The sequence below is a fragment of the Odontesthes bonariensis genome, chromosome 24, assembly GCF_027942865.1.
Source record: "Odontesthes bonariensis isolate fOdoBon6 chromosome 24, fOdoBon6.hap1, whole genome shotgun sequence".
NCBI lineage: Eukaryota > Metazoa > Chordata > Actinopteri > Atheriniformes > Atherinopsidae > Odontesthes > Odontesthes bonariensis.
The window spans coordinates 25,161,622-25,182,321 of record NC_134529.1 but is presented as its reverse complement, the minus strand read 5'-3'; the positions used below and the strand labels follow the sequence as shown (position 1 = coordinate 25,182,321).

General features: G+C 39.8%; 1 protein-coding gene across 1 annotated transcript in view; it reads right to left on the bottom strand.

The window, feature by feature from the left end:
• Positions 1-7,574: 7,574 nt before the first annotated feature.
• tnfrsf21 (tumor necrosis factor receptor superfamily, member 21) overlaps positions 7,575-20,700 on the bottom strand; it is an 87,882-nt gene continuing 74,756 nt past the window's right edge. Inside the window, exon 6 of the mRNA XM_075458565.1 lies at positions 7,575-11,257. Coding sequence (XP_075314680.1) covers positions 11,028-11,257 — 230 coding nt within the window. The 3' untranslated portion in view covers positions 7,575-11,027. The remainder of the gene's footprint in view (positions 11,258-20,700) is intronic.

Here is a 20,700-nt window from a genome sequence, read left to right as displayed (position 1 = left end):
GGTATACTACGAGGGAACTGACAGCGACGGAGTGTCTCGTATGTGCAGACGCTCCAGGAGCATTGCCTGTTGTTGTTCCAGAGCCACACACCTTCAGGGACTGTGCAGTGGTCCAGCAACGGGAATGCAGAGAAGGTAGGTTCACATCGGCAGAGGATAAATGGTTATTGTTTCCTATGTGTGGTATTAAGTGCAGATTGATGTTTGGGCCAAATAAATTACATAGTTATTTTCAAAATAAGGGAGGGCCACAAATTTGAGTCTTCTTGTGCGGAATTTAATCACAGTACATCACAGGATGGGCCTCCCACGGATTATAGAGTAGATTACGATGGTGAGTTTGAATGCTTTTGGAACTCGCGTAGGTAGTACTACTGTTAAATGAAAACAAGATTTATTGGGATTTATTTATTTGGATCAAAATGTGAAAATATAGAAATGATCATTTTAACTCTATATCTTTTTGGGGATCAGACACACCCAGTAGCTGAGAGTTCCTGGATGTGTGGAGATGATGTTTTGTTAAATGTGCTACCCAACAGGTGGATAGGTCTTTGGGCACTGGTGAGGAGGAACACATCAGTTGTGTTAGTGTATGACAAGGTAAACGAGATGCGAGGTTTGGATGTGGAAAAAGGGAGAGTTAAAAGATCTAGTGATGGCTACATCAGGGATAAGCACGTTTACTTGGATGCAATAGGGCAGCCGAGAGGGATTCCTTTGAGCTCAAAGCACGCAGGGAGGTTGCAGCTGGATTTGAGGCTGGTTTGCAGTGGATCATATTTAACAAAATGGGGAATGGACTAATTACATATAATACAACCAACAGGGAATTCTTAGCTACACGAGTGAAGGGTTTGCAGGCTTTGGAGAACAACTACATGAGACGAGTATGATGGCTTGGTAGAACAGACAAGTTTTAGAATGTATATTAGAAGGGAAAATGGTGTGTGCCAGATGGTTGGGGAAAATGTTGTACATTTATACCCGGGAACTGCAGCTGATAGAACGTTTACAACGGCCGTGAAGGAGTTCAGAGAACGGAGAGAGGAGCTGACGTGTGATGCTGGTGGAGGTGAACGGTGGTGGACTGGTCTGTTTGGGATTTTGGGAGAAGGGGGAGCGATGACAGTTAAGGCGGGAATAGCAATATTGTTGATAGTGAGGATGGTTTCCCTATTGGGGTGTTGCATTATACCCATTCTGAGAAGGTGTTTGCTGCAAGGGATGTTCAAACAAACAGTGGAAGGAATCAGGAGGCAGATGACCATGCGAGACCAGGTCTGAGGACCAACGCATGGGAAGAGCGGGTCAACGAATGAAGGTTACCAACGGACGGTTCACAAGTTTCTTTCTTCGAGGGTGGAACCAAGTATAGTCTGACAGGGAGAAGAGATGCTGAAGATCTCTTTGATTGGGAGTGACGTACTGGCGACCTCTCCTCCCAGAGTTAGCTTAGCAGTTCCAGACCCAGCCGGACGGATGTTCGGCCAGAAGCAGATGACACCAGAGCACAGGAGATGGGACGGGACTGGAGGAGCTGCATTACATTGCTTTTTATTACTTTGGTTGTGTGATAATCCATAATTTTATGTATTGTACTTGATACAAAACGGTGATTAACTGATTTGAAGGTGGTGTATTCAGTCTATGTGTATTATCAATCAAAACTGATCACTGATATGTCCATTGCCAATTGTGTCAGTCAACTGTTCGGAGTGCGACCTTGGTAAAGTGGTCGGTCGCCAGTGGGGGGGGCCGTAGGTGAATTTTCCCAAGATAAGAACATGAGTTACGAAAGTTACGAAAGTAGCAGCCGGTGGGTTTTTCGCACCTATGCACTGCGAACAGTAGACAAGTGTGATGGCAATGTAAAACTTGTAGTGTTGTTGAATTCAATATCGTGTAATTTAATTTAATCATTTAATGTGATTAGAGTACGCATATATATATTCCTTTTCATTTATTCAAAATGGTTCCGTTGATTGATATTGTAGAATTATTAGAATAATTTAGTGTTGATTATGTTAATTAATTCTTAATTAACTATGTGGGATGATTTTCTTTCATTTTAGATTATTTCTTTATTAAATCACTGATAAGTGATTTCAGGGGGGACTATGTGGGAGAAGGATGTCATGACATGCTCATGACTTCTGGCCTAGTTACATCCTGGGCCTTGTTGACTGGTTCATATGAATATGGGTAAAAGGTAGTATGGGCTGTTTACATTTAGGGCAGACGCTCGGCGTCGCAGAAAGAGATTGAGTCCGGATGACGCATGCATGTTATGATTAAACCAGTATAAAGTTGGTTCACAGTATGAAGACAGTGGACATTTTGTACATTCTGTATGCACATTTGCTGTGACGGTTTGTTCAATAAACTCCCCAATGGACGGCTGACCAACGCGGGATTCGACTCTAATTTCTCCACAACAACACAAACGTTCCTTGGACTCCATGACATGTTCTGACAAGTAGTATCACCTGTGGTAACTTTATACAGAATTCTTCATCTAACCATTTCCTCACTGTGCACAAGTGCAATAACCAGCCAGTTATTCACCCAAAATGATGGAAAAAAGTCTGTCTACCTATTTTATCATCTGGTGAAACTCTCTTAGCTCTTGCTCTTAGACCCTTGTGTTTACTCTTTCTTTTTCTATTGTGAGTAGACTAGTGAATAGTGATTTTTTTTATTCAATCTAATTTGCCTCATATAGTGAATGTACACAACAGATAAAACACATCAGACTCAGTGTGCCAGTTTTTAAATGATTTTTCCAGGTGACTGAAAAAAAACAACCTGGCGTGCGAAGGCCTTTAATCTGCCTCTGTGCCAAACCTCTCCCTCAGCCCCTTTTGTGGTTGGTCAATATGAGCAACAGACTCTATGGACTCCACTGTACATAGTGGCACTGAGTCATGGTAAGCACAACAGAGGCAACGTGACGGCTGGAGGACTCACTCTGCTGGTTTCTCAGCACTTCCTATTTGAATTTGCGACTCAATGCCTCTCAAACCACATTATTTTCCCTGAGTGCTTCTACTGTAATTTAAAACCAGTATTTTGTGTGTCTATCTCTTGAGCTTTAGAGACTAGTCTGGTCACCTGTATTACATTTCATGTTATGTGAGTTAAAAGAGCTTGTTTTGAATCAGCTGTTTTCTTTTTAAAGAAATATTTCTCATCTTGGTTTAAAAACCTGTTAAAATGTTACTATCTTTTATTATACAAATTCAATTTCTAATCTTTTCAATTGGGAAAACTTCAGGTTCACTTGCAAACTGCAAGAGACTCACACAATAGGCTCATGCACAATAGAGTACGTATCTATAGCTCTTGCGTCTATCAGGTGACTGGTCTGCAAAAATGTTTTGGTAAGTGAGAGTGTCAAAGTCCATTCATGTGAATGTCAGGATCCAGGTTTTCCCAGCAGAACATTGCATTTTAACAAGATGAGCAATGTGACTGACTTTACCTTTCAGTTGTTTTTTATAGTTGCTAGAAGCAAGTAAATGAGTTTCTTGGAGAATGAGCTTTGTTGTCACTGTAGAAAAATAATTCATTTACTTTTGGAATTCATTAATTTCATTCAGTCATCAACAGATATTTTTATCCAAAGCTACTTACTTTCATCTCACAACCAGGAGAATTTGGTTCAAATCTAGACTGTGGTCTTTCTTTACAGCGTAAGCATGTTCTCTGTGTGTGTGTTTTCTCCAGTTACTCCAGTTTCCTCCTGAATTCCAAAACATGTATGTTAGGTTAGTGGTGATTCTAAATGTATCAATAGGGTTTATGACTGTTTGTCTTTGAGTATTGACTAGTGACTTGAAAATGTGGCATAGCACCATCAATGCTGGAATTCAATTCATAGGCATCTTTTTCAGGAAAGATCTTTCGTATTTCAGCGAGACAATGTTAAAATACATACAGCAACTATCACAACATGTACAAAAATCCATGTACAACATGGCTATATAGTAGAAGATTCTGCGTGCTGAACCGGCCTACCTGCAGTTCAGACCATTAACCAATTGAAAACATTTGGCGCTTCATTGAATTCAAAATATGACAAAGAAGACACAGGATTGTTGACTGGACAACATTGCATTTTCAAAGGACTAGCAGCTGGTCCTCTCAGTCCCAGGTATTTTTTAATTGTTAATAGAAGAGGGGATGCTACACAGTGATAAACGTGGCCCTGTCCCAACGTTTTGGAAACATGTTACAGCTGAACCAAAGAGAAATGAGGAAATGTGAGGCAAACATGTTCTCACTGTGCAGGTGTACTGTTTAGCCATTAAGGAAGTCCAAGAAATATGTGTCTGGTTACACAGGTTCTTTATCACTGGTACTTGACTGTTTGGAACACAACTAGATTCTGAGTGTCTGCAGCACTTAATCAGTTTTTCATCAGTTTTCTTTTTCAGTTTCACAGATGTAAAAGTAAAAAAAAAAACTTTACTTTCAGTGTTGTATAATGTATATGTTTTTTTCATTGTTTTAAAGTCTTTCATTTAATTTTCACTGTGCAAAACCTAAATATGATCTTTGAATTAATGTAATAATTCAGTTAACTGTAATTCAGTTTTATTTATGTACTGCAAATTCACTAGTTCACAAGCAAACTCAATAGGTAGCTCAAGGAACATTAAATATACAGTCCAATTCAATTCAATATAAGCCCAACTCAATTTATCAAAATCTCAATTAGTCTAATTCCAAGTCATAAAAAGTTGCCTATCTAGGGAAAACAACAAATGGCATCAGATCTTCTTTTCATTTTTTTCCCCATCCTGAGCAAGTACTAGGTGACAATGGAGAGGAGTAAAAGCAAAGACCATGAAAAGACTGTGACCCATATGAAATTCTGTCATATGGGTCTTGATCTCGTAGTGTCTTGCATGGGAAGAACCACATCTCCTCCTTAAAAAAAGCACATAAAAGTTTGAAATGTGTACTTTGTTATGTAGCACGACCTCAGAGGTAAACAGTGTCATCATGAAGTGACGCATGGCAGTTGAACGTCTTCACACGATGAGATTGTGGGTAAACTTTTAACATCTATGTCATCTCAAACATTTCTATATACACAAATGGAAATCAATGTGGACAATGTTGTCATTGTGTAATATTCAATGCTTGCAAAGTTTTGTACTGTGGACCAGTGTGGTGTACATACTTTTTGCCATGAGATTGGGTCAGCTGTCTACATATGTGTTTGAATGAGTGCGCTTCAACACATGTAGTGTTGTAACTCAATTCTATCTACGTGTAGAATACCAACAGCTTGATGGCATGGCAAAGCCACAATTTTTTAAACTTGATCAACACAAGCTTATTGAAAGCAAAACAATAAATGTACATTGAAACAAAGTAAAGTATTCATATGGCCAGTTATGTACAATGTCTCTGGTGACTCCCCTGGCAGTTTTGATTGTTTGGTCACTTTGAGGTGTCAGGATGAAAATCTTTTTTTTTTTTTTTTTTTTTTAATCAGATAAGCAGCTTTTGTACATTGCTTAAAGTACTGAAACGTATCACACACCTTAGCAGGGTGCACTTGGCAAACAAAGGCTCTCACACATGTTATAATCATTTATTTATTCATCATTTATTTATTTTCTAAGACAGGACAAATGTAGCTCAAGAGGAAGCACAGTCGACTTCCAATCAGAAGGTCGTTGGTTTGATTCACCCACATGTCGAAGTGTTCTTGGCAAGACACTGAACATTGCCAACCTATGTGTGAATGTAGAAGCACTGTGTAGCTCTCTAGACTAAGTTAATGATGACATAGAGTTAATGTGTAATGTAGTGTTTTAGCACTTTGAGTGGTCAGCTAGACTAGAAAAGTGCTTTACAAGTAGAGTCCATTTATTGTTGCTCTATAAGGTAGGATAAGAAATCTGTGGGTCTGCTCTATGCTATCCCAAGATTGAAACAAAAGAAGCTTAGATGCCCCAAAAGGTCCCAGAGACAGACCAATGAAGAACAAAGCGAAAGTGGATATCTCTGGTGTTTTGTTGACTCATTACCCCAGCGATACCCTGTGGGAAAGTGGATAGAAGGAAGATGCAAATGTTGACTTTTAGGATTTCTTTTTCTAGATTTCTTTTAGGTCAGAAATACAGTTTAATTTGTGATTTATAAAAGTTATTTAGCACGGAAATGACAACAGCTAAGTGATGATAATCAACTGTTCTTAGCTATGGTTAGATAAAGATTAAAAATAAAAAAATACTAATTACATTGACAAGTTGCAATGCAAAGAAAGTACATTATGACTTGTAATTTTAGTATGGGACCATGTATTTCTATCTTTCACCCTAACACTTATTCAATTCATACACAAATGGCAACAGCATCATCATCCCAACCAGTGGTCATATCAACTAATCACTCAAAAGATGGCCTGTTTACCATTAAAGAGAGACCATATCATCAGTTTTTATTTTATTATGTTGAGAAAAATGAGTACATTAAGGATAAAAAATCATCTCTCCATCTTCTGACCTCCAACATGGCTGCTAATAGATAAATACATTACACACCCAATATTCTTCTATAATAAATGGCATGTCTTTTAGCGACTCTGGATGTCAGTACAGTACTTCCTCAGTGTGGTACAGAAAAGTTAGTCATGGACACACACACACACACACACACACACAACAATTCACAGGTGGAAGAAGATTTTTCAAATGCTGCTCCCATATCAGTGAGTGTAACTGGAGCCACACTGACCTTGTTCACTGTAGGTAGCTGAATGAGAAAATGAAGGATTTACAACAATAAGTCAGTGTGGGTGTGTAAAGGACTGGGAGAGAATCAATGGGTTGTTCATACAGATAACAAAAGATTTATGCATGCATGCATTCTTAGTTTTTTTTAATGTGGGGATTGAGTAAGAAAGCTTAGGAACGATAATACAAATATGTTAAAAAAAAGAATGATACTAAATTTAATGAGCCCAAGTTGTGAAAGTAACAAAATATCTAAAATGTGTGAAATTTCACTTTGCTTTTTGAACACTAAGACATAAATCAATTTTTGATACTACGTACTTAAGATTAAAGGGATAGTTCGCCTCTTTTGACATGAAGCTGTATGACATCCCATACTAGTAATATTATTTATGAACATTTTCCTACCCCCCGCTGCGTCCTGTGAGCTGAGTTACAGCCTTGTTTTGGCGGTGAAGTAAGTAGTCCGGCTAGTTGGCTGGGGCTTCACAAATAAAGCGTTGGCATCACTGGGCGCTTCGAACAAGTGCACCACCATTTGTATGGGATGTCGTACAGCTTCATGTCAAAAGAGGCGAACTATCCCTTTAAGTAGTTTCTCATTCTTTCTGTAAATGATCATCATAAGCGCTTGATATTAGATTAGAAACACCGAGAGGGCACAACTGTTTTAAAAGGTAACAAAGTAAAAGCACTTCTACGATGGGTCAAGTCAATCCAATACTAGGGGCATTCTGTTATGGTTTGAATCCTAATGAGTTGAGTTTTTTTAAACCCATTATCCCATTGTTGAAAAGAGCACAAGAGTTTAAGTGAAAATGCAATGATTATGTTACACTTTATTACTTTATGATTGTCAGAAAAAAAGTTGCAACATACCAGGCTGATGTTTACAAAAGAAAAATGCAATTTTCTTGTTAGTTGAACTTTACCCTCTAATACTGACAACTTCTACTTGATAATGCTTGGCATGAGGATGTTTGGGTCTCGTAATTTTTTCCTGCCACTTAGACTACAAGTAAACAACTTGACTCACCTGTATTACCTTAATCACTCAATGGCTTCCCACTAAGCTGTTGGTTATGGGAAAGTGCCCTTTGGCTTTCGCTATCAGTCTCCTTATGTTTTGTTGGCAAGTAAAAGTTTTACTTTATGGATGAAACTGTGAAAATCCTGAAAGCTGTGTTTTTGGGGTCTTGGACCCTGGCAGCGTCTCATATGGCAAATTGTTCTCAGGGGAGGGGTCACACAGAGGGCGATTCCAAGGTCATGAAGGAAAGACTCCAGAGATTTAGTGTAACTTTTTCCAGAAAAGGGAAACCAGAGCACATCCAGGAGGAAGGCCTCGGGGGGGATTCCTGGTGCCTGGTGCAGCCACAAGTTGCAGACTCTGGTTTTCGCATATGAATCAAACAGCAGTTTAGAGTATCCGGTCTTCTTGGATGGAAGTGATTGGGAGGAATAGCCTCCCTGATCTAAACCTGAGTGGTGTTTTGTTATTGAACTTCTGTTTGTTAGTAATGGATTGACTAACCTGACTTACGTCATCTGGCTGCGTTCACCAACTACACGCGGGGGCGTTCCCTTTCCTCACACAGCCATCTGAGGAGCCTGGGAGTCATTGGTGTTTCGTCCGATTAGAAAATAATCAGAGCCAATCATTAATCGCTGGGTGGGACTTTGGATGAATGCCTTTAATCCTGAGATTTTCTTTGCACATACGACAATAATCGTTCACTGATCGCTCCTCGCTCCGTTTCATACTATCTGCCGCAATGGTGTTTGTTATGAAAGGCTAGCTGGTTGCATAGTGGTCCTGGTGTCGCTCTGAGCTACGTCACAGGTTGAGTCATTGGGAGTGGCTGAGGTGGCGTGTCAGTCAAGATGACGGACAGATTCTTCATCCAATCATATGCACGAGTTTTAGAAAAAATAGCCCCATTTGAAATCATGTCGGTTGTGGGCTCGTCCCAGATGGTATGCGAATACCAGAGGGCGGGAGTCAGGTAACGAGAGGTCTGGATCACTCGTACATTCTGTTCGTACCTGAACGAAAACGTAAAATACGAAAAGATTGGTGAATGCGCAAATTCTCTTAAATCACTCGTATGCACAATTTAAATCTTTCACGTCCGTAAGTACAAACAGCAATTTTCAATTTGTGCCATGCTTTCATATTTTGCCAGAAAACCTTGTTGGAAAATATAGTTATTTTTAGAAAAGGTAGAAGGTTTATGAATATAACTATTGTACACAAAATTATGACAAATATTTTTTGTTTTAATTTGTTGATTTTAGGAGGTTACATAGTAAACATACTGGTTACACGTGTGAAATTTGATTAAATCATCCACTCAAGCAACATGTGCAATACATTTCTCACCGTCATCCTTTCACAAAATAAAAAGCTCACATCCTGCAGCTTTCCCACAGTGCTGGGGAGAACAAGTTCATACATCCTCATCATCATCACCATCATCATCCTCAACAGTTCACAGTCCACATCAACACAACCTTTATTCTTATACACCCAGACTGGAAAACTATAAATAGTCATTAGTCCGGGTTGATGTCCTTTCCTTATGCCAGGCAGACTGGTGAGAGTTCACATCTAGCTCCAGAGTAGCTTTGATAAAAAACGACTAGGGGAAAATGTTAGTTGTTTGCTGCTCTTGTTGCAAAAACCTTTTCCGAGCACTGATGAGTTTTCTGGTTGTGGTTTTCAGGTATATTATGCTTTTGAGAAAGCTGGATCTGGAACAAGGTGATGGACTACATTACCTTCCTTATTTAAATAAAGTAACACAGGAGGACAGACTTCAAGTAGAGTATGGAGTATGCATATCTTACATCCCAGCCAGGTCACCTTGAATTACCAAGTTGGGGTAAAATAACATGTAAATGCCCATGACGAAAAAAATCCAAATGCAACAGACAGATGAAACAATAACATCATAGATCAAAGTAAATATGAAAATATGAAAATAACAACAACAAAACCAAATATTTGTTAAAACAATTCAGGATGAGAGAAAGAAAAAACAGTATATATCTAACTCTAACAGAAAGCAATCATTAAATTTAATATCAACCACAAAGTATGTTGCAGTTAATGACTAGAAAAGAAAATATGTTGTGTTATTATTTTTACTTTAGCACTGAAATAATCAGATCAAGTTGCAAAGTACACCAACATGAAGCTCCAAAATGTATCAAGAACAGTAAATCAATGCTACATTTGTAGAGGCAAACAGGTTTATATTGGTGCGCGTGCTTATTTCAGGATTTATTGTATCCTGCCCACAACATCTCCAAGAGCTTCGTGAGAAACAGTCTGCGGCAGTTAGCTAATTCCAACATAAAATTGTATAGAGCAAAACCAAATATGATAATATCAGATGTGCTCAATGTTACTCAAGTCATAGATTTTGATACATGGAAAGGGTTTCAGAGCTGCAGGTCAGTCATTTAACTGATGCTATTACCTGCAGCTGGTTAAAAGCTACGATCAGTTGCCTCAGGTTCAGGCAACTGAAGGATGTGAAAAGAAAGAGGAGGAGTGAAAAGGATTAAGTTCAGGCACATGACTTATGGGTCTATCCACACCTGGGCAAACATGAGAATGTGGTTTAGAAGAACCTTGAAATCAAAGAATAATATCAGTGTCATTTAGAGTTATAGCTTATTCACTGCTGCCTTTTTGTAGTTTCATTTCATGCAGTCATTTATCGTTGAGTGTTGTGTTTATATTAGATATAATTTTTACACTGAAATTATGTTTAAGGCAAGAGAAGCCTTAGTTATTGGCACAAACAACAAAAAACACCGGTATTATCCTTTAAACATGAAGGCATTGGCCATTTAAGATAAATAAAGTGCTATTTGTGTGGAGTTGTTACATTATCTCCTTTCAACCAAACTTTTCTAGGTTAAGAGGCCTTTAAGTGTCACGCTTAAGGTCACAGTACTTACATTGTTACATTGAGAATTGACCATGTAACATGGTAGAGGATAGAATGCTTCGAAGGAGTACACACAAGACAAGAGAAGAAGGTGTAAAGTACCAATTAAGATTTAACAGACTCATCAGAGGGAACAGACATAAAGTAATCAAACAGCTGGAATCTTGTTACACAGTGGCATGATGAGTCAAACTCTATTATATCAAACATCCATACAAGCTAAATCTCAACAATACCACATATGTCTCATCCCTACCATGTACATATTCCTTTTCATTCCTGTCCAGGTGGTTTCTTCTTCATTCCTCCACTATAACAGGTCAGGAAGGTGACTGTAGACAGAGTCCAGCAGCGTCTGGCTGGCTTCCTGACTCTTGACTCCAGCTATCTCAAAGAGTCGGTCCAGCTTGTCCTCAGCCGCTGGGATCTCCTCAAGGATGTGCAGCTCCTCAGGGTTCAGAATGTGCAGCATGTCGTCAAAGATGGGCTGCAGGTCACATGGATCCAGACGCACCTGTCGGAGCACCGTGTCTTTCTTCTCTGGAGGAGAAATTAGAGGGATTTGAGGTAAACATAAGAAACTTGTGCTAAAGAAAAAAAAATGGACCAGACTCCGTGAATAATTCCCTATACTCCCTATATAGATCAGTGAACAGTGCTGACCAACATGTCATTGGTGTCATCAGGTGGGAACCTCCTTTCATCAGTGTTTCGTCTAGTTGGGCCCACAACACCTCCAGGAGGCTAGACAATGACCATTGGCGTCCCAGACTCATCCCCCTAATACCAGCCAACACTGCTCCTCACACCACAACAACCATCTTCTTTTTTTTTCCACAGCCACAAGCTACCTCAGCCTCTCACCAACTGCACACCAGTCATAGTGGGGTGGGGATTCAAACCCTGGTTCGGGTAGGGGGTAATGAAAGTATAGAAGGTGCCAGAGGTGGAGGCAGGACAAGACACACTAGCAGATACAGCAGACAAATTCACCTAAACAGCCCTAAAATCACTAAAAATGCCAGCAAAAACAAAGCCATACAACTCACTCAAGGCCAACACACCCAAAATGGCTGCCTGGTTTCAAAAGGCTCACATGGGTCACACCCTCCACTTAAATATCTTAATCCTTATTTGCTTCTTCCAAAAGTCTGTTAACCCTAAGTTCTCCCCCTGCTGGGCTCCCAGCTGCTATTGCTTCTTCTAATCCAAATCCACTGACTGGACTTTCCTGCCTCATCTGACACTTCCTTCACTATTTTCCTCACACTCTGTCCACTTACACCCAGCTCCCTCAACAATGAGACAACAGACTTTGCAACAAATCCTCTACATCCTACTTCCACTGGACATATTCTAACTTTCCATCCTCACTGCTTTGCTTCTGCCCCCAACTCCACATACCTAAGCTTTTTCCTTTCATATGCTTCTGCTACTAATTCCTCCCAAGGAACAGTCAGCTCTATGAAATAGACTCTCACAAGCATCTTCCAAGCTGCCGTGCCTCCTTATCGTCTTATTAACTTTCTCCCCATCTTAAACAAACTGAATTGCAACTCTCTTCACCTTAGGCCCTCCTAAGTTTACCTGCCTTCGTTTATCTTCAATACCTGCAGCTAAGCTTCTTGATACTTGGTCATGTCGCCATGTATACCAGCCTTGTGACAGGCTGTTATAAATTGGCTTTATTCTTAGACTTTATGTATTCATATTCTGTAGTTCTCTAGATAATCTATTGTCCTAGTTTGTACGGTACACTCTGCTCATACAACGCAAATGTATGTCCAACACTTTAAGATGACGTAGCGGGATAAAATAACTGGGTCAGATAAAGCGGCTCTTAGGACAGATAGGTCTGGTACAGTAGATGCACGCCTGAAACAACACGCACACACACACACATCGCTTATCACATCCAAAGAACATGACAAAGACGGTGGATGGCCTGCTCACAGCATGAGTAAATATTCAATGATGCGTCGTCAAATGTAGGTACAACCTCTGAGATAAGAGTGAACATAAATATGAAATGTTTCCAGATCTCGGGGCTTGGCCAGACGGATTTCATGCGAGAACTCTGTCTCTCCGAGTCCAGCGCTGATACTTGACCTGTGACCTCCAATAAACACTTTGTTTAACTTACGACTGCTCCAACTGGTTCTTGGGCTTCCAATATAAAGAATCGGATCGAACAGCTGGTAACCTTACAACCTGACAAAATATGCCTTAGAGTTGCAGTATCTGAACATAACGAACATAACGGGTCTCCATCTACCCAGAGTTTTAGGTTCTGGGGAGTTGGCAATACATCATATGTTGCCCCTATCAAAAATCTAAAACTCCTTTCCTCCATACTCCACAGCTCTTTCCAGCTAAGCTTTTTCTTCTCTACACCTTCCCAATTCAACCACCGTCCTTGCTTAGCCTGAGCCACTGCCTTTGCACATGTTCTCCTGTTTACGAACCGGCTCAACAACTAGCTTTCTCTTCTCCTTGGGACCTGCTCTACTCCACACTGGTTTGCCTGGGCCAAGCCCCAAGCCTCCTCGGCCTATTTGCACATTACCCACAATCTCTGCATGTCTAAGAGTTGCTTCTGCCTCCTGAGCTGCCGTTCTTGGATTCCACTTCCTCCTCTTGGTTGGGTTTGGAACCACCTTACTAACTACCACATCTTTACTCCCAGTTTTAGTATATTTAAACTCCTCTTCTAGACTAGATACTGGGAGCTGCAGTATGGGAAATAAGAATGTTAGACAATTCTTGACTTGAGAGCTGTAGTTTCTGTAATTACCAAAATCAGTAGATTGCTATTACCCCCTTACCTCATTTTTTATGTAGCACAAGTGATAATTTGCTGGTTAGTTTGGGAATTTTATTTCTGACATCACTCCATTAGGGTAAACACCTTTGTGGGTTTATTTGGACTTTAAAGCTATATCAATTGGATGTATTACCAAGCGAATGTTTGCAAAGGTGTTCCTTTGTCCATCATTTAGTAAACTTGAACATTTTTATTGGTGGTTTCATCTGCCATCCAGTGGTGAAAAAATATTTGAAACAAAGTTTTCTTTAGAAAATCATTTTCATTGACAATATTGTCTTATAAATATCAATTTTATATAACAGAATCATTGTTAGTCAATTAATTGATTAAATAAAGCCAATCTCTGCAAATCAGCACAGTTGAGCAAATGCACTCCCTTCTTTTAAGCTATGTAACACTATCAACTTTCCATCCTTTGTCTTCTTTGTGTAAAGCAACAAAAGGGCAAACAAAAGACAGGCTTGGTGTAAACATGTTTTAAATCTTCTATGTTCATTTTTTGATACATTAGCACAGCAACGACAGTTTATCATCAATGCTTGTTTTCAGGAGTACATGGGAAAAATGTCACCCAGCAATTCTAAATTTCCTTTTTTTTTGTACTGATTTATCGTAAAGATTCATTCAAATTTATAGTTGCAGCAAAGCAAAAAATTTGCAGCAATGTCCACATGAGGTCAGCCACACATCAGTATCAGAACTAGGAGCTCTGTCATCACATCATTTCCAGCCATCATGAGATACATGTACATAAGTAAGTCTAAGTGATGTTTAAATTACATGAAGATAAGTTATGGCCAAAAAGTACCCCTTTGAATTTTTTTTTATCTGTCTTTACATCAACATAACAACAACAACATCAAAAAAAGAAAACTGAAAATGTGGGGTGTGAACTTGTATGTTTTTACACATCTTAGCTTTGGTTTATTTTTTTAGCTTATTTGGGAAATAAAGAAGTTGTTACATCATTGAAGTATGTTTGACAGGCCTCAAATATCATGAATTCAGTTTAGATCACTTTGCATTTTGTGTTTCGTCACTGATGGCAGTGGCATTTAAAACAAACTTGTAGTCTGGCACAGTAGCTGCTGTAGTGGAGAAATGAAAAAGCTATACCTGAAAGAAAGTGTTGAATGTATATATATACGTAACTTATCAAATCAACTGGTATCGACTCAACAGAGAACACTGAGAACACTGTAGATTTGCTCCATTTGCTTTATGAATCTAGAATGTAGTGTCTGAAATGATGCAACACGCTGTGACGCTTTGCGATAAGACGTGTTGCATCACTTCCTGTTACCTTGCTTGTGCACTGTGGAATTTCTTGCTCCGCTTGGAGTACTGATAATCACTTTATTTCGATCTATAACTTACACAATTTTGCATAGTTAAACTCTATAGCTTACCGTTCTGTTCTAACACACTCCTACAGATCTTTATTCTCACTTTTTAACGGTGTGTCTGGTTCTCTAGCGTAGCATGGCTACCGGTTCTCTTCCTCCTTCTCCTGCTTTCACCTGCTCCGTGTGTCAGATGTTTAGTTACTCCTCTGCCTCCTTTAGCGATAATGGTACATGTAACAAATGTAGTCTTTTTGTAGTTTTGGAGGCGAGGTTATCTGAATTGGAAGCTCGGCTCAGCACTGTTGAAAATCAACCGATAGCGAGCCAGGTCCCTTTTGCCAGTGTAGAGCCACCTAGCGTAGCTAGCTCAATTAGCCTCCCCCTAGCAGAACCTGAGCAGCCAGGATTACAACGTGGCTGGGTGACTGTCAGGAAGAGGCATAGCTCTAAAGTCAAGCCCGTTGTTCACCATCGACCTGTCCACGCTTCAAACAGATTTTCCCCACTCAGCGACACACCCGCTGAGGAAAAAACCCTGGTAATTGGCAGCTCTATAGTCAGAAACGTGAGATTAGAGACACCAGCGGCCATAGTCAAATGCATTCCAGGGGCCAGAGCGGGCGACATAGAATCCTATTTAAAACTGCTTGCTAGGATAAACGTAAATATGGTAAAATAGTTATTCACGTCGGCGTTAATGACACCCGGTTACGCCAATCGGAGGTCACTAAAATTAATGTTGCATCGGTGTGTAATTTTGCCAAAACAATGTCGGACTCCGTAGTTTTCTCTGGACCCCTGCCAAATCTGACCAGTGATGACATGTTTAGCCGCATGTCGTCCTACAATCGCTGGTTGTCTAGATGGTGTCCAGCAAACAACGTGGGCTACATAGATAATTGGCAATCTTTCTGGAGAAAACCTAGTCTGATGAGGAGAGACGGCATCCATCCCACTTTGGAAGGAGCAGCTCTCATTTCTAGAAATATGGATGAATTTATTTGCCACCCTAAAACATGACAACCCAGGGCTCAGACCAGGATGCAGAGTTGTAGTCTTACACACTTCTCTGCAGCTTCCCACCTGCTGCTACCCACCCAATCGATTAACACAAAAGGAGCAAATCCTCTTGTGCAAAAAGAAATTATTAAAACAAAAACTTTAACTGAACAAAAACATCAAACTATTAAATGTGGTTTGCTGAATATCAGATCTCTCCTTTCGAAGTCTCTGTTAGTGAATGAGTTGATTTGTGACCATCATATTGATATATTTTGTCTTACAGAAACCTGGCTGCAGCAGGAGGATCATGTTAGCATTAATGAATCAACTCCCTGTGACTGTTTAAATGTTCACGTTCCTCGAACCACAGGCAGAGGAGGAGGAGTGGCAGCTATTTTCAGATCAGGGTTGCTAATCAGTCCCAGACCCAAGATTAGTTTGAGCTCTTTTGAATCTCTGATTCTCAGTTTTTCCCACGCAAAGTGGAAATCCCAGAAATCTCTTGTGTTTGTTGTTGTGTATCGTCCACCACCTGGCCCTTATTCTGAGTTTCTGTCTGAATTCTCAGAGTTTTTATCCCAGTTAGTGCTGAGTACAGATAAAGTCATTGTAGTGGGTGACTTTAATATTCATGTAGATGTTGAAAATGACAGCCTGAATATGAACTTTAATTCTATATTGGACTCTATTGGATTTTCTCAGAGTGTTCACGGACCGACTCACTGCCTTAATCACACCCTTGATCTTGTTCTGACTTATGGCATTGAGAGTGAACAGTTAACAGTGTTCCCTCATAACCCTGTCTTATCTGACCATTTTCTGATAACCTTTGAGTTTACATTACTTGACTATACAGTTTCTGAGAAGAAATTTACATATAGAAGGTGTCTATCAGAGGATGCTGTAACCAGATTTAAAGAATTAATTCCATCATCCTTTTCTTCACTGCCATGTGCAGATATGACAGAAGACGACTACCTAAACTTTACTCCAGCAGCACTTGACTCTCTTGTTGACAGCACTATAGTTTCAATGCGTACAGCACTGGACAATGTTGCCCCTCTGAAAAGGAAGGTAATCAGTCAGAAGAGGTTGGCTCCTTGGTACAATTCACAGCTGCGTGCTTTAAAGCAGACTGCAAGAAAGCTGGAGAGACAGTGGCGTTCCTCTAATTTAGAAGAGTCTCAGTTAGTCTGGAAAGATAGTTTAACAATGTATAAGAAAGCCCTTCGTAAAGCTAGAACTGCTTATTATTCATCATTGATAGAAGAGAATAAGAATAATCCCAGGTTTCTTTTCAGCACTGTAGCCAGTCTGACTAAGAGTCCGAGCTCTGCTGACCCAGTTATTCCTTTAACTCTCAGCAGTGATGATTTCATGAGCTTCTTTATTAATAAAATTGTTTCTATCAGAGAGAAGATTGATGGAGTCCTTCCCACTATTATCAGTGATGTATCATCAAGTACAGCAGCTTTAGAAGTATCTTTAGAACCTGATTTATATTTAGACGGCTTCTGCCCAGTTGATCTCTCTGAACTAACGACAGCAATAGTCTCTTCTAAACCATCAACTTGTGTTTTAGACCCAATCCCAACCAGACTGTTCAAGGAGGTTTTCCCATTAATTGACACTTCCATATTGGATTTGATCAATCTGTCTTTGTTGACAGGATATGTACCTCAGACTTTTAAGGTTGCTGTAATTAAACCTTTACTTAAAAAACCTACTCTTGATTCAGAAGTGTTGGCTCATTATAGACCTATATCCAATCTCCCTTTTATGTCTAAAGTTCTTGAAAAAATAGTTGCAGCTCAGCTTTGTGATCATTTACACAGAAATAATCTGTTTGAAGAGTTTCAGTCAGGATTCAGAGTGCATCATAGCACAGAAACTGCACTGGTGAAAGTTACCAATGATCTCCTCTTAGCCTCTGATAGCGGACTTGTGTCTGTGCTTGTCCTGTTGGATCTCAGTGCTGCATTTGATACGGTCGATCACAGTATCTTATTACACAGACTTGAACATGTTATTGGGATTAAAGGAACTGCATTAGGCTGGTTTAAGTCATATTTATCTGATAGATTTCAGTTTGTTCTTGTAAATGAAGAATCTTCCTCACACACCAGAGTAAGTCATGGAGTTCCCCAGGGTTCTGTGCTTGGACCGATTCTTTTCACTTTATACATTAGGTAACATTATTAGACAGCATTGCATAAATTTCCATTGCTATGCTAATGATACTCAGCTGTACTTATCTATAAAACCAGATGAACCCAATAGGTTGGTCAGACTACAAGCATGTCTTAAAGACATAAAGACCTGGATGACTCAGAACTGTCTGCTGCTAAATTCAGACAAAACTGAAGTCGTTATCTTTGGACCTGAGCGTTTCAGGGAGAAATTGTCTAGCTATATAGTTACTCTAGATGGTATTTCCTTGGCTTCTAGTTCTACAGTGAGGAACCTTGGAGTTATTTTTGACCAGAACTTATCATTTGACTCGCATATAAAACAGGTTTCTAGGACTGCCTTCTTTCATCTTCGTAATATTGTTAAAATCAGGAACATCTTGTCTCAGAGTGATGCAGAAAAACTAGTCCATGCATTTGTTACTTCAAGATTGGACTACTGTAATTCTTTATTATTGGGCTGTCCCACATATTCTCTGAAAAGCCTTCAGTTGATCCAAAATGCTGCAGCCAGAGTTTTGATGAGAACTAACAGGAGAGATCCTATTTCTCCAGTTTTAGCTTCTCTTCATTGGCTCCCTGTTAAATTCAGAATAGAATTTAAGATTCTTCTCCTTACATATAAAGCTCTTAATGACCGAGCTCCATCATATCTTAAAGATCTCATTGTAAGATATTTTCCTAACAGAGCACTTCGTTCCCAAACTGCAGGTTTACTTGAGGTTCCCAGAGTTTCTAAAAGTAGAATGGGAGGCAGAGCCTTTAGTTATCAGGCCCCTCTATTGTGGAATAAGCTGCCAGTAAATGTCCGGGAAGCACCTTTCCACTTTTAAGACCAGGCTTAAAACTTTCCTATTTTATAAAGCTTATAGTTAGGTCTGTTGAATCTGATAGTGTGTCTGCTAGTGTGTCTTGTTCTGCCTCCACCTCTGGCACCCTCTATATTTTCATTACCCCCTACCCGAACCAGGGTTTGAATCCCATTCCCGCCTATCTTACCTCTTTTATTTCTCCCCCTACCCGAACCAGGGTTTGCATCCCCACCCCGCTGTGACTGGTGTGCAGTTGGTGAGAGTGAGCTGTATGGCTTTGTTTTTGCTGGTATTTTTAGTGATTATAGGACTGTTTAGGTGAATTTTTCTGCTGTATCTGCTAGTGTGTCTTGTCCTGCCTCCACCTCTGGCACCTTCTATACTTTCATTACCCCCTACCCGAACCAGGGTTTGAATCCCATTCCCGCTTATCTTACCTCTTTTATTTCTCCCCCTACCCGAACCAGGGTTTGCATCCCCACCCCGCTGTGACTGGTGTGCAGTTGGTGAGAGGCTGAGGTAGCTTGTGGCTGTAAAAAGATGGTTGTTGTGGTGTGAGGAGCAGATCTATATAGGGGGTATAGGGAATTACTCACTGAGTCTGGTCCTTTATTTATTTATTTATTTATTTTTTTTGTTTTTCGTTAGCACAAGTTTCTTGTGTTTACCTTGAATAGGGATGGCTCAGGTAATCCTGAAACATCCCATAGTTAAGCTGCTATAGGCCTAGACTGCTGGGGGGCCTCATCTGTCACACCTTTCCTCACTTTACTCTCTTTATGTATATGTGATATTATTGTGGTCATTAACTCGTGTTTCCCTGTTCCAACAGATATCCTTTGAATGGTGTTACAGTGCCGCCGCGGCCCCCTCCCCTTGAATTCCAATTGGCTTGAATTGGACTTACTATCTAAGTGCCTTGAGATGACATTTGTTGTATTTGGCGCTATATAAATAAAAATGAATTGAATTGAATTTAAAGTGATGAATTCGACTCATAAAGGATACAATTTTCCTCTCTATTCTTTAATTGCATCAGTTATGTATAACCTATTTCCAAAAAAGTTGGGTCGCTGTATAAAATGTAAACAAAAAATTAGTTGGACTAAAAAAAAAAAAAGGAAATAGTGGGAGGAACATGTAACAAATCAAGATGATTTGGCAACAGGTCAGAAACACAACTGAGTACAAAAAGAGCACCTTAGAAGAGCAGTCTCTCAGATGTGAAGATTGGTAGAGGTTCAGCGATCTGCAAAAAATTGCTTTGAATAATATTCCATCATCTACAAAAACATTATCGAAAGATTGCAGGAATCTGGAGTCATCCCTGTGCGCAGGATTGCAAAAATAAATAGTGGGTGACTATGATTTTCAAACCCTCAAGGTGCATTTCATTAAAAACATGAAGGATTCTGTCATGGCAATCACTGCATTGGCTCAGGATCACTTCCAGAAATTGCTGTTAGGGAACACAGTTTGCTGTACCATCCACAAAAGCAGGTTTAAGAAGAAGCCTTATGTGAGCATGATCCAGAAATGCTCACATCTTCTTTGGGCTAAAACACATTTAAAATGGACTGAGGCAGAATGGAAAACTGCTCTGAGGTCAGATGAATCGAAATTTAAAAATTCTTTTTGGAAATCATATATGTCACACCCTCCCAACTGAAGAAAAGAGGGACCATGTGGTTTGTTAGCAGCGCTAGTTTCAAAAGTCAGTATCTCTGATGGTATGAGGGGTGCATTAGTGTGCACATCAGTGCACTTCTAGACTGGCCTTCCTAAAGTGAAAACATTTGGCGCATCA